The 14,242-nt window shown below is 44.3% G+C and overlaps 1 protein-coding gene across 1 annotated transcript in view; it reads left to right on the top strand.

Moving 5' to 3' along the window:
- Window positions 1-12,599, top strand: part of LOC309568122 (kinesin-like protein KIF18B) — a 183,133-nt gene extending 170,534 nt beyond the window's left edge. Inside the window, exons 13-16 of the mRNA XM_082273725.1 lie at window positions 1,937-2,528; window positions 4,791-4,901; window positions 11,083-11,186; window positions 12,129-12,599. Coding sequence (XP_082129851.1) covers window positions 1,937-2,528; window positions 4,791-4,901; window positions 11,083-11,186; window positions 12,129-12,256 — 935 coding nt within the window. The 3' untranslated portion in view covers window positions 12,257-12,599. The remainder of the gene's footprint in view (window positions 1-1,936; window positions 2,529-4,790; window positions 4,902-11,082; window positions 11,187-12,128) is intronic.
- The last annotated feature ends 1,643 nt before the right edge of the window (window positions 12,600-14,242 follow it).

The raw sequence follows: 14,242 nt of genomic DNA, 5'->3' as shown, positions 1-14,242 counted from the left end.
GAGGGGGTGGCGGGTATCCTAAGGATAAAAGGAACGACCGCAAGCGCTAAACCTGGTCACTAGTCACACTTATACGGGTATATAGAAAATGTTATATACTGTATACAGTGTGTGTTGTGACAGGGGGTGTAGGGGTGATCAGGGGGTTAAATCTTTATTGGGGGGGGGGTGGGGACCCTAAACCTCCTTGGGACAGAAACGAAGTCACTAGCGCTAACTCAATTCACAATCACACTAATAGAAAATACAGTAAAACACTATATTACTTGTTTATTAGTGTGCAATGTGACAGGATTGAAGGGGTTAACTGGGGGGGATCAGGGGGTTAAATCTTTATTGGGAGGGGGAGGCGGGTATCCTAAGGATAAAAGGAACGACCGCAAGCGCTAAACCTGGTCACAATCACACTTATAAGGGTATATAGGAAAATGCTACATACTGTATACAGTGTGTGTTGTGACAGGGGGTGTAGGGGGGATCAGGGGGTTAAATCTTTATTGGGGGGTGACGGGGACCCTAAACCTACTTGGGACAGAAACTAAGTCGCTAGCGCTAACTCAAGTCACAATCGCACTAATACCAAAAGCAGAAAAACAGTATATTACGTTTGTATTAGTGTGCAATGTGACAGGGGGAAGGGGTTAACTGGGGGGGATCAGGGGGTTAAATCTTTATTTGGGGGGGGGGTGGCGGGTATTTTAAGTGTAAAAGGGAGGGCCGCAAGCGCTACACCTGGTCACAAATCACACTTATACTGGTATATAGGAAAATGCTATATACTGTATACAGGGGGTGTAGGGGTTAACTTGGGGGGGCGATCGGGGTGAAATGTGCCTATCTAAGTGTGTGTGGGTGTGCTTGGTGCAGTACTCAGATGTGCTCTCTCCTCGCGATGAATCCAAAAAGGATCATGGGAGGGGAGAGCACGTCTTTTCTGAGCCTGTGTTTACATTACACATTCTCAGCATGGAATCTGATTGGGCAGGACCGATCAACAGCTCCAGGCCAAAAATGATTGGCCTGGACCTGATGACTGATCGGTTCTGAACCCAATCAAGCCATCAGCAGGTGCACGCACAAGACCGGCGGGAGCGAGAGACATAGTACTACGTCGCTTTGCCTGCACGGGGCTGACTGCCGCAGTAAATATACTGTGGGCGGTCGGCAAGTGGTTAATAAATATTGAATTTATAAAAAAAACAGAGGGCTATAGCAGAGTGAGTGGGTGTATGCCTGCAGGGACTGCCCCATAGGCTTAGTCAAGCTTTTTCCTGCCTAGTGTCCTACTCTTGTAGGGGGCAGCATAACTCAATGGTCAAGAAGATATGGAGCTGCGTCTGTCAATGAACTTCAGTGAAAAGAATTTTACGGTAAGTCAAAAATCTGGTTTTCTGCGGCTGTGTTTGGCAGCTGCAAGCATTGGCTGCAGGTTTAGGCATTGGCCCTAGATATTCCGCTAGCAACGCCAGTAACCATGACTGGACACACGCTGCAGATAATCACTGACTGTGCAAACAGCCACAAATTGCTACACAGCCTGCCAGTATAGTGTACGGGCTCAGAGGTCTCAGGTAGCTGTGAAACCCAGCACCGGAATCTGTAGGTTCCTGCCACTAGGATTCACACTGTCTAAACGCCCGTGTGAATGTAACCATAAAGCAAATTTGTCTCACTCAGGCAACTTAGACTAAAGAGATCAAACAATCATATAAGTGTATGCACCTGTGTACTAATCTATATTTGTGACATTTTCTTACATAAATGCAATCCATAAAAATTAAAAAGAAAAAGAAAAAACAGTAAAAACAAAACTCCTTTATATTTTACATTAACAGTTCTTTTCCACCATAATAATATTGAACAAATCCTTTCCACTGTGTCTTTCAAACAAATATACACTAGCTTCAAATGAATAAATGTGCTTTCTCTCTTTTAGATATTATTACAGATTTGCAGGAGGAGGAACCTATAACCCAAGCCCCACCTTCCAAGAAAAGAAAAGCAATAAAACGCTGCAGGAGAGAGCTTTTGCCAGACATCAGCCCCAGCCTTCATAGTCCAGTAGTGCCAGTAAAGAGAAGAAGGCAAGCCAACACTCCATGTAAAGCAGAAGATGGCATTCCTAGCACCCCAGAGGTCCATGTCAAAAGGCCCAGAAAATCCTCCATTCCCAGCCGACCAAACCTGCGCTCTGCTGTAAATCTCTTTACTCATAAAAGCAGCGAATCTGCTTTTCCTCATCCACCAAAACGATTTTCTCTGTGTAATCCCAAGAAGGTCACAAAGACAGCATCAAACCCAATATCTCAGACTGTAACAAAAGGCAGAGTCCCGCTGGGGACCTCTGCTCTCCAGAACAATGCCTCTCCCCTGGCTTCGGCTGTCAGGGACATGAATACCACCTTTGACCTTTCAGAGGAGGCCTGGCTGATGTCAGAAATGGACAAAACTGTTACTTTTGGATCCTCTGATTATCCTGGCTGGGAAAACATGGGCGTACCACAGATTGATTGCACTTTTATAAAAAGGTTGGTAAGCCCACAGTGATTGTAAACCAGAGATAGTTATTCTCAAAGCATTCTAAATATTGTAGCAGGAACTGTGTTTATAATATAGTTAAGAAAACATTATTGCTAAGCTTGCAGTCTGATTTTCTAAATCGTTTAAAAAAATGTGGCAGACTCGATGGACCACAGTCCTTTTTTCTGCTTCACTTTTCTATGTTTTCAGAAATTATTAAAACTCTTTGCATTATGATTGGCTGCGGTTTAATATATAATACTCTTAATGTAGGTTATTTAACTGTACTCCTATTTTAATATGGACAGCGAAAACCATTTTGTATTGATAGATAACTGGAGTGGTAGGCTAAAAAATACTTACATTTCTTGTAGAAAATGCTGCTCAGATGCATTTCAGTGGTGTAAAGGCCTGGACCCTATTACAGGATCTCAGCTGAAAGAGTGATTGTTCAGCATATATCCTATGACATGCCATGGGTCCTAGGGGATGGTGGGTGTTTTCTGTGCAAGTTTATCTTCCACAAGTGTTTGGGGCTGATAACTGATACTCAAAAACAATCTTCAGATCAAACATGCAGTAGATGTTGTAAAGGTGTTAGAAATTAACTGAAAACCCAATTTAGAGGCTAATTAATCTTTGGGCATTAAAGTAGAACTATGAGCAAAACCTTTTCTATACATTTTGGATAGAGCATGGGAGGGTTATAACACTGTCCAAATGCAGAGATTTCCCTTCACTTCCTGTCCCATAGCCAAACAGGAAGTAAGAGGAAATCCCTGCAAATTAAGGGAATTTCTTGGGGACCCCCAGGTCACCAGGACTAGTGCCCCATTGGAAGATTTCCCCTTTATCACTTTTCTGTGGACAATTTGGCATTTTCTTTTACTTTCAATGATAATGGTAAACAGAACAAATGGAAAGGGTGAATCTCCTTAATGGAGACACAGACAGCAATAAAACCTAATTCCTCTCCACTCAAGAAAAAACTTTTTTTATTTTTTTGTTTTTAAACATTTATGGCTTAAGAATTGGTAAATCATTTAGTTTCCATAGCTTGGGTACATGTGTATTTAATATAATCCTTAACCGGTAAGATATCATTATTCTAACAATTTAAGAGTGGAGATTCGATTATTACATCCTATTGGTGATGGGTTGCTGTCCAGTAAGAGGGCCCCCTTTAGGACTCGTTCGCTCCATTACATTGTGATTGCACACCAAGCATAGTGGTGTGCATTGCAGTGCCATTCATTCTGAATTCCAGTGCACCCACAGAGTCCCTAGTAAATAAACCAGGATCAGAGAGGGGCAAAGAAAAATGCTTCCAGACCAAGAAAGGGGATAGGCAGTAGGCACCATGTGGTATGTGCTCTTAGGCAAGACTTTCACTTTTTAGAATTTATTGCTGCCACCACATTCACTTTAGGTTTAATCTGATTTGTTGGAATAATGAAGTGGCACAGATGCAGAGCTTTCAGTGTTTCAGGTGTTCAAGTGAACTGACATTTAGCTCTTCTCCCATTGTTCTCTCCATCCTAAACACCTACTTATCTTCCAGAAATGCACTTTTAATTGTGGCAGTCCTTTCCTGGTCTTTAGGCTACTTAAAGCGGTAGTATCCCGCTTTTTGACACTTTTACCTACAGGTAAGCCTATAATAAGGCTTACCTGTAGGTACAAATAATATCTCCTAAACCGGCATGGTTTAGGAGATATTTTCAGTGCATGCAGCCGCTCGCGCTCTGAAGGTCCAGGGGGACCTTCAATTTTGTTTGCCGGGAGCTTGCCGGAAAATCACTCCCGTGCGCATGCGCGGGAGTGACGTCATCGCGGCTCCAGCCAATCACCGCGCCGGAGCCGCCGAACCCAGAAGAGACGGCGAGGGATCATGGCAGCGCGGGATCATACAACCGCTTTAACTACTCCTACGCTCAGATCTCTACAATATAAAGGCTAATAATCATTTTGTCTAAAGATAAGAACTAGTTCTACAGGTTTTTTTCTTTTTTTTTTTTTGCTCATCCATTGAAAGGACACAGGAAGTCAGTGACTTTCGGGATATATTACCTATTACAACAAAAACCTTGCATGCCAGCCCAAGATAACCCCTCTTACTTACTTTTTGCTACTGTCCTTTCCACAGCCTCAATTTAGAGTGCCGTACCAGGACCTCAGCTCTTGCCCTGTATGGTTTTTACAGTTGCTTTTTACCATGTATTGTGCATTTTAGAAGAAACTGATAGAAGTTTTGTATTCTTTCTCCCCAGTTCTGTGGTTCCTGTATTCACCACAAGTGGCCAATCTGAGAGGATTCCAAATACCGCTTCAATTTGCACATCTACAAAAGCCTACTCTCAGCGAAGAAGGCGCTCTATAAGGTAAATAAGTAGCCTAAGCTTTCAGGAACTGACTTGGGGCTCTATACAGTATTTTAAAATTGTACAATCACACTTTATTATCTAGCTTCAGAATAGCTGTGTTGGCATTCGCTGGACAAGTATAAATAGTTGATTTGGGTAAAATCTTTAAATAATGCTATACCTATAAAATAAAAGCACACACCCTTCTTTCTCTATCATTCTTAGACTGACACAGCTCCATCTTCATTACTAGTAGGGTTGTGCTCCTCCCATCAGGAATAGGCACTAGGCAGGCAAAAAGCTTAACCACACCTATGGAGGCTGTCCCTGCAGGCATAGCCCCTCACACTCTGCTTTTATTAATCCGTTTGTTCTGCCTAGTGTTAGGAATAGGACCTAGCCCTGCTGGGACTTCGGTCTTAGCTGTAACAGGGAACGTTTTTGTGATTTTTTTTTTTTTTTTTTTTTTTTGTTCACCAGTTAGTTCCTGAGGACCAAAATCTAGAGGAACTACAAGCAACAGCTGGTTGTGGTTTTCGCACTGGATAATGTAGATCCTTAAGGTCTCCCAGCCTGGCCATCGAGCGTGAGCAGGTTATAGTCCAGAACTAGGCCTCGCCACGACAGTGCCCCGATAGATGGGGACGAGCCTGCGAGTGGACTGTTTAGCTGGGACGTACATGATTTGGAGTTGCAGCCTCCCCTTGGCTGACAGCACCCCTATCCTGGGTGGGAGGTGATCTGTCTCGGAGTGGCTCCCACCTGGTACCGTGGTATGGTGAGTAAATGTTGCCCCTCCCACCTCCCAAAACCCCTAGCGGTCTCGGGGTGGTCGTGGGCCCCTCCCTGCAATTGTTGGACCTTAGGGGCTCCCTCGGTTTCCCTGGCGCTTCGGAGGACTAGTCTGGTATTCCCCTCGGCATTCCCCAACCTAGCAGGTTTTTACCTTGGGGGAGGGGGGGTAATAACGCGGCCGTTGTGGCGCCTATTTGAGGGGGGTGGATTGTCCTGTGTGGATCCCTGGTCCGGGACCTTTGGATGCCTATTGTTCTGGGACCCCTTTTGTGGGGCCTGGAGACGACATGGCGTGCCGTGGGGGCCTCCATTTTGCTGTGGTTCATGATTTCTATGTTCCATTAAGATTGCATGGGCAGCCGTTTTATATAATTCCCCATTGAGAATGTATGAGTTGCCATGTTTTTGAGGGCCATGGGCTGAACAGGTTTGCGGCATGGATTTCTACAGATAGAGGCAGAGTTTTCTCTTCCTCCTCCTGTTCAGTCAGTAACAGTTTCGTTTTTACACTGATCGTGCTGGCAGCTTCTTGGGGTCTGGTAAAGTTTTTCCTGAGGTTTTTCCTCATCTGCTCTGCTATTATTATATAATTATCAGCTATTGAGAGCCCGCAGTGTTAGCAGTGGGACTGCGTTTTTCGCGGTCTTAAAGGCACAGTACCCTAAAAAAAATGTATTTCATAACTTGGAGTCCCAGGATGAAATTTCACCTGCAGACCCCTGGGAGTGATTGCAGGACCTTCCAGTTTCCAGTCTCAGCCAGAGATTGCTGTCTTTTTGCAAAATTTGATGTCCAAGGTAGATTTGGCCATTTCTGGTGCTTCCAGCTGCTAATGCCCTCCGCCTTCACCTGCATCAGCAGGGTCTTCGGACTCTGAGATGGATATGGTCGCCACGGACGCAGACCACCTTGAGGATTCGGTGTCTTCGCGTTCTGATGGTGAAGAGGACCTGTCCTCATCAACCACAGCGCAGGAACGCGCATTGGTGGAAGCTCTGATAGTTTGTGTGGGAAACTCTAAATTTGGCTGATGAACCTACAGCGTCAGGTGCGCAGGTGTCTTTTGGCTCCCGCAAATCCCCTAAGTCAGGGAAAGTGATTCCTTGCCCAGAATTTTTTCACTTCATTGTAGATGAACATTGGAGACGTAATAAGCACATGTTGGTGGTGCCTAAGCGTTTTGCACGCCTTTGCCTTTTTGCAGGGGCGGTGTCCAATAGGTGGACTGTTCCACCAAAAGTAGATTCTCCTGTGGCCAGGTTGAATAAGGCGACTGATTTACTGGTGGAAGAATCGCCAACTTTTCCAGATCCCCTGGATAGATGGATGGAATCGTTGTCCCGCCATTCACACGTGGTGGCAGGTCGCAGGTTAAAGAATACCTTTTTGTGAATGTTCTGGTAGCGCAGACTGCTACTGAATGTAAAAAGTAACATGGAAACTGCACGGCTTCCCCCTGCGGTGCTGGAAATAATAGACCAGTTGGCTCAAGCTCTGGTATTTATGTGTGATATTGCGATTAGGTGCTTGGTATGGCTGAAATGCTGGTCTCAAAAAAGGCTGTGGCTGATCTTCCGTTTACAGTGGAGAAGCTGTTTGGATCCTCTCTGGACGAGTTGATCAAAGGTATCACGGGGGGGGGGGGTGTAAGAGCACTAATCTGACCCAATCTTTTAAAAGTAAGGCGCCACATCCTAGGCGGGGGCCTTCCTTTAACGATCATGAACATCTTTTTCGTGCCTCCAGGTGGCAAGAGAAATAAAAATCGTTCAGGTCTTCTGGGGGTCCCAAAAAGCCATGGTCAGGAAAGACTAAGTCCGGAAAATCTGGGCCTGCCGACAAGTCCTCAGCTGCATGAAGGGGTGCCCTCACCCAGTTCTGGGGTGGGGGGCGTCTTTGTTTCTTTCAGGAACCCTGGACTTCCTTGATTCAGGACAAGAGGGTTCATGAACTGATTTGATCAGGGTACAAGATCGAATTCCGGTCTCGTCCGTTGGACAAGTTCTTCCCGTCCAATCTACAATTATCCCAAGTCCAGTTACGGAATTACTTTGCGCGATTACAGAGATTTCGGATGGAATCCATCCGCACAGTAGTGGCGTTTCTTCATCAGGGAGAGTTCTTAGCCTCCATATATATCAAGAACGCATATCTACACATCCCTATCTACGCTGGACACCAGCTGTTTCTTCGCTTTGCGGTAGCAGAGGAGCATTCTCAATTTGTGGCTTTATCCGTTGGTCTCACCTCAGCTCCCAGAGTGTTTACCAAGGTCTTAGCACCGATATTGGCATTGCTGCGCAAGCGGGGGATTGCGGTACTGGGGTACCTAAGCGATCTCCTGTTGAGAGCGAACTCTCCTTGAGTCTTGTTGGGGGATCTGACGGTCACTGTCAGAACTCTGCAGGATTTCGGTTGGAACATCAATTTCAAGAAATCTGCCCTGACACCTGTCTTGAGACTAGATTATCTGGGCTTGACTCTGGATGCAGCCTTGGCCAAAGTTTCTTCCCCCGGACAAGCTGCAAAAGTCGCAGGGGGCGATTCGGTTGTTGTTGGCGAGCAATCTGTCCTCTCCGAGTTTGCTTGTGGGCCTTGAGTCTGATGGTATCAACCTTCAAGAAGGTTCCATTTGCTCAGTTCCATTCCAGACCTTTGCAAAGGGAGATTAAATGGAACAAGGATCCAAAGCCCTTGGACCCTTTGATTCGGTTAAGTCACAACACAAAGTCTGCTCTGTTGTGGTGGATTCAGTTTCCAGCACTGCCAAGGCAAGTCCTTCCTCCCATTGTTTTGGGTGGTGGTGACCACTGACCATGTACGCCAGCCTATCAGGCTGGAACGGGGTGCTGGGGAAGCTCTGTGCCCAGGGTACCTGCACAATGGAAGAGTCGAAACTACCGATAAATGTTTTGGAGCTCAGAGCAATAAAGTTTTGTCTGAGCCACTGGACGACTCATCTGCAAGATTGTCCGGTTCGGATTCAATCAGACAACGCCAAGGCTGTGGCTTACATCAGATCACCAGGGGGGGACCAAGAGAGTGTCTTGGCAGCCAAGAAGATGTCCAGGATTCTGGCCTGGGCTGAAAAATGTATTCCAGCCCTCTCTGCTGTACACATTCCAGGTGTGGAGAACTTGCTAGCAGATTATCTGAGTCGTCAGGTGTTGGATCAAGGGGAGTGGTTCCTACTCCCGGAGGTGGTTCATCTGGTGTGTGTTTGGTGGGGGACTCCCGAGGTCGATTTGTTTGCTTCTCGCCTCAACAAGAAGGTTCAGAGATTCATAGCCAGGTCTCAAGATCCTCTGGCCGATGCCACAGACGCTCTGGTGGCTCCTTGTGTTCAGTATCGGCTAATTTATGCCTTTCCTCCCTTTAAACTCCTGCCAAGGCTTCTGCGCAGGATAGAGATGGAAGGGATGCCGGTCATTCTGGTGGCTCCGGGCTGGCCTCGCTGGTTTTGGTACGCAGACCTAGTAAGGTTGGTCCGCGTTGCTCCTTGCAGACTTCCTATCAGGGAAGATCTGCTGTCTCAAGGTCCGATCTTCTTCAATCCTGCTTTAAAGTTGCTGGCTTTTTAACGGCATGGCTGTTGAAAGCCAGGTGTTGAGAGAGAGAGAGAGAGAGAGAGAGAGAGAGAGAGAGGTCTTCCTGACTCTGTGATTCCTACGCTATTGAAGGCTAGGAAGTCAACTTCTAGGAAGATTTATCACCGTACATTGAAATCATATATTTCATAGTGTGAATCACTGAAGGTGCACCCTTGCTTGTTTTTGATAGCTAGGGTCTTGGCCTTTCTGCAGAAAGGAGTTGAACAGCGGTTGACTTTGTGCACTATCAAAGGCCAAGTGTCGGCTTTGGCTATATATTTCCAACGCTCATTGGCTACACATAATTTGATTAATACCTTTTTATATAGGGAGTGCGCCATATGGCCCCTCCGAGAAGATCCCCACTACCGTCGTGGGATCTCAGTTTGGTATTCTCTGTTCTTCAAAGGCCTCCTTTTGAGAAAATTGGGGAGATTTCTCTGCTCACAGAGTATCTGAACTGGTGGCATTGTCCTGCCGCTCACCTTATCTGGTGATACATAGGGATAAAGTGATACTTCAACCTTATCAGTCGTTTCTTCCTAAGGTTGTTTCTGATTTTCATCTGAATGAAGACATTGTGTTGCCTTCACTCTGCCCTAAGCCCAAACATTCTAAGGAATTTGCATTGCACGCTTTGGATGTGGTTTGGGTGATCAGGGTCTATCTGGAGACCACTGAGTCTTATAGAAAATCAGACACTCTTTTTATCGTTACCGAAGGATCTTTTATCCTTACCGAAGGATTGGCATCGTCTGCAGTGACCATATCCAGATGGATCAGGCAGACGGTAGTTCAGCCTTATTCACCGAAGGGTCAGGTTCCTTCTTTCCTGGTTAAGGCGCATTTTGCGGGAGCGCTGAATACCTCTTGGGCTTTTCGCCATCAGGCGTCAGGGCTGTAAGTGTGCAAGGGGGCAATTTGGTCGTCTGTGCATACGTTTACAAAATTCTACAAAGTAGAGGTGTTGGCATCCGCAGATGCTTCTTTTGGCCGCAAGGTTTTGCAGGCTGCAGTTTGAAAGAGAAATTTACCCTTGCAGTGATTTCCCCCCCCCCCCTTCTTTTTTTTCCTTCCTGCACTGCAAGGGCTAAATGCTTTTTTAGACTAGTGGTTCAGAGATAAGGTGTCCTAGCTACATTATTACTGGCTCCAGTGGGGTCCCTCAATCCATGCAACTGGCTCTTCACAGAATCCTCTCCAAAGCACCATGGGCTACTGTCACAGGCTTGCATCCTCACATACAATGTAGGGTTAATAGCTGAGGGACAGCACAGAAGGCTAACTCAGGAATAAGGTATGCAATACAGCTTATCCCTGCACCCTTAGACTAAACAAGTACTGTATTTAACCCTTGAAATGTGAGTGGGCCTCAAGGGTAAAAAAAAAAATTTTCCCTCATTTACAATGTTTAGATTTTAGTTTGTGTTTGCCCTATATCACGGTGTTTGGTTTGTCCAACAATCTAAAATATCATAAGGTTGACTGACCGAATAGGCTAGTGTGTGTATGTGTGTACAGTATCTATTCCTGCAGTAAGAATTTTATGTTGGAAGCAACTTTGGAGCAGGACCAATATGAATGGCTACATGTGCTCTGTATAGCACTGAGGAATTTGTTGACTGTATTCAGGTACGGGAATACATAAAATGCCCTGTCATGACCTTTACACTGAAATGTGTGTTTTTTTTCTTTTTAATTTGATGATGGCATCTTAAATGGTTGTCAGTATTTATGTTGGATTCATTGTGTTTGTGGAAAGCTAAAGTAGGCTGTACCTCATATCTGACCCCTGTTTTCTTCTACTCCCCCAGTTCATCCTCGTCACGTGTGGGAAGTGGTACAGCCAGCCAAAGTAGAATTGGCAGGTTACCTCTCAGCACATCAAAAAAGCTACAGTGTCCACCTACCATTTCAGGTAAGTTGCATTATGGCTTAATTTGCACTTTCAGGCCTCATGCACACTGAATGTTTTTACATACTTCTAGGTGGCATCTGGCTTTCTTTTTTTCCTGCCTCTAAACGCCCCTCCATGCTAGCCTTTGTGTCCATGCACCGATAGGCTTTGAGCAGGTTTTACAGGCAGGAAAAAGAACCCACTACCAGTGCGTCCAGGAACAGCAGAGTTTGGGCAGAAAAAAACGATTGACGCTACTAAAAGCTAGTGCTTGAGCATTAATTAATTTCTTTGGCCAGAATAAATTATTCTGACCAATGAAATTATCGCCCAAGAGTTTGACGCCTGTAAAAGTTCATAAAAGCTTTAGACACTTTTACAAGGATCAGGCATTTTTTGTTTAGCAAAAATGCTGTTGGCTTCTAGGCGAGTTAAATAAACGTCCTGTGTGCATGAGGCCTCAGAGTTGCAGTAGAAAAGGTGTGTTTAATATCCTGCATTATTGTACAATAACCAGCAGCACTCCGAACCTAGCATACTCTTTATTAAAGATAACTTGTTTTACTTGTGATCTACCAAAATAAAAGTTTTTATGATCATATTCTTGGCACTGCTTATGTAAAAAAATCAGCAGCATGCTAGTTGTTGGAAGGGGTTATACCTTGGGCTGGTGTACAGTTTTTTGTTTGCCAGTGCCCAATCCTTCTGTAGATTACAGTATAACCTGGAGGTTTAGGAATTTCTTTGTCCCTCAATGGGTTCCAAGGAAATCATTTTATTGTGAATACAAAAATCCTATGTTTGCTGAATTAGAAATCATCAATAGCAGCCCCCATGTTTCTTAGTGAAAATTTTATTTTAAAGCTATTACAGTTTGCTGGTTGCTCTTGAGCATGGACAGCTATAATTTCACTGTATTAGCTCTTGAATGGATCTTATGATTTTTACATGCTTTGTCCTCAGAAAACAATCCCAGCAGCCCGAGGGGGCAGAGTACTAAAAAGTCAGGAAGAGGGACATGGTCAACTGGCAGGTCATTGGGAGGAGCTCCGGTGACTCGATTAATGCAACTTGCTGCGGTCAAGTCTTAAAGCCGCTATAGGTACCTTGGTGCTTGGACTCTTCTCTCTGCCATGGTCTTCAGTTCAAAAACCATCCACCTGGAGCCGGATCTTCATATCTTCCTGCAGGATCACTTGTACTCTATATTGAAGTTCATGCTGACGTTTTCTGTAAAATTTGTAGTAGTGTATGTATTGTACTGTTATTACATTAATAGCAGTATAGTTAGTACATTTCTGACTGGACAAAATTGGGTTTTCATTGCTTGGCAGGGTTTTGCTTTTATGTGGAGTGTGAATCCTGTCTTTTTGCCTACCACCAGTGTTTCCCCTCTGGGAAGCTCTGTTGATCAGCTTTCTACAGACAGTAAAGCCAAATTAAAGTCTCACACTTTTTTCTTTTTAAGCCTCTGGTGCTGTACATTATTTTTTTAACTAATATTAATCTGGAAATGTTTTAAATACCGACGTATTAATGGAATTACCCTCCTTGCCCTCTGTTGGCAAAGAGGAGTACAACAAAACCTCTCAACCCAGTGTCCTTTCACAGACTTATCATGCTGAGGAATCAATGCACATTGTACAATTTCTATAGCAGAAATGTGAGGGGAAATCTGTGACTGAATATGTATTTCTGTGGCTTCAGTTGGGTTTTAAAATTGAACTCCAGACAGGCATAACATACACAGATTAGAGCAGCTCTATATTATTGCATAATTATATGTGTTTTTCTTTGAATTGCAAACCGTTACCTCCCTGAATTTTACATAGTATCTGCTTTTTTGCAATTCCCTATACGGTAAAGCCCCTACTGGAAGAACAAGAAGCTTCACAATTTGCCAATAACTTTAGCTATAGTGGTGAAGAGCATGCGTATGAGAGAGTGACAGATGAGCTTATCAGTTTGTTGCTTCTCCTTTTACTGTGGTCAGTGTTGATGAGGGGGGAAAGGCTTGTAAGTGTTGCCAAACTGCAAAAAATAAAAATTAATTCTCATTCCCTGCCAGGCAGGGCTATGCTGTGAGAGAGAGCTGTGTAAGTCTCAGGACTGGATTGAAAAAAACATTTTTGGCAGGTACAACTACTCCTTTAAAGTGGTTGAAAAGGCAGAAGCTTTTATTTTACCTTAAAGCATTCTCTGCATCAAGGTGAAAAACCTTCTGAATTAACCCCCACTCCCCCCCCCCTTATACTTGCCTGGGCCCAAACTCGATCCAGCAATGTGCATGAGAGCAGCAGCTTTCTCCTTATTGGCTCAGAGACTGCAACAGGAGCCGTTGGGACCCCAGAAGAGGAGAATCGGGGTTGCTCTATGCAAAACCATTGCACAGAGCAGGCAAGTATGACATGTTGGCTTTAAAATAAGAAAAAAATACCTTTTAGAACCACTAGAAGTATCTTTTATCGCTGTGTTTAGCTGTTTCACAGGAGTTCAGCTTTAAATATGCAAGTTCCAGACTGCTGCAGTGCATGCAACTACTTGGCCTTTATAAAGTAAATCTGACACAAACTTGGGCAATTTAAAGTGAGGCATACAGTATGTAATGAAAAATCCATCAGCTAAGGCTGCAAACATATTTCAAAGTGATCAGTAGATTCAGAAGTATAGGCAGCGTAAGTTATATGGACATTTTGACTTTTCATTTACCCATCATGTCTATCTCTTTCATGTTCCTCCTCCCTATTGGTCCCTTTTATGTGATGAGAAGCCTTGCACAGTAGGATGAGACTGGAGCTGGGGAAAAAAAGTAACGCAAGATTTACATAGACTCCCTTTAGCAACTACCAGTGTTTTGACACAAAAATATGCTGCTTTTTTTTTTTTTTTTTTTTCACTTTATTGATATGCTCCATTTGATTTTCCCAAGTTCAAGACTATTTTTTTTTAAGCTCTAGACTGCTAGTCCACATTGGTGGCAAGTGACACCTTTATGTTGAAAGTTGGAAATGCTATTTATGTAATTTCCCCCACCAAGGTCTAACAAAACTACAGACCTTTTTATTAGGAAAACTATT

This window comes from Pelophylax lessonae (genome assembly GCF_965119305.1).
Source record: "Pelophylax lessonae genome assembly, chromosome: 12".
Classification (NCBI taxonomy): Eukaryota; Metazoa; Chordata; class Amphibia; order Anura; family Ranidae; genus Pelophylax; species Pelophylax lessonae.
This window is presented reverse-complemented; position numbering and strand designations above follow the sequence as displayed.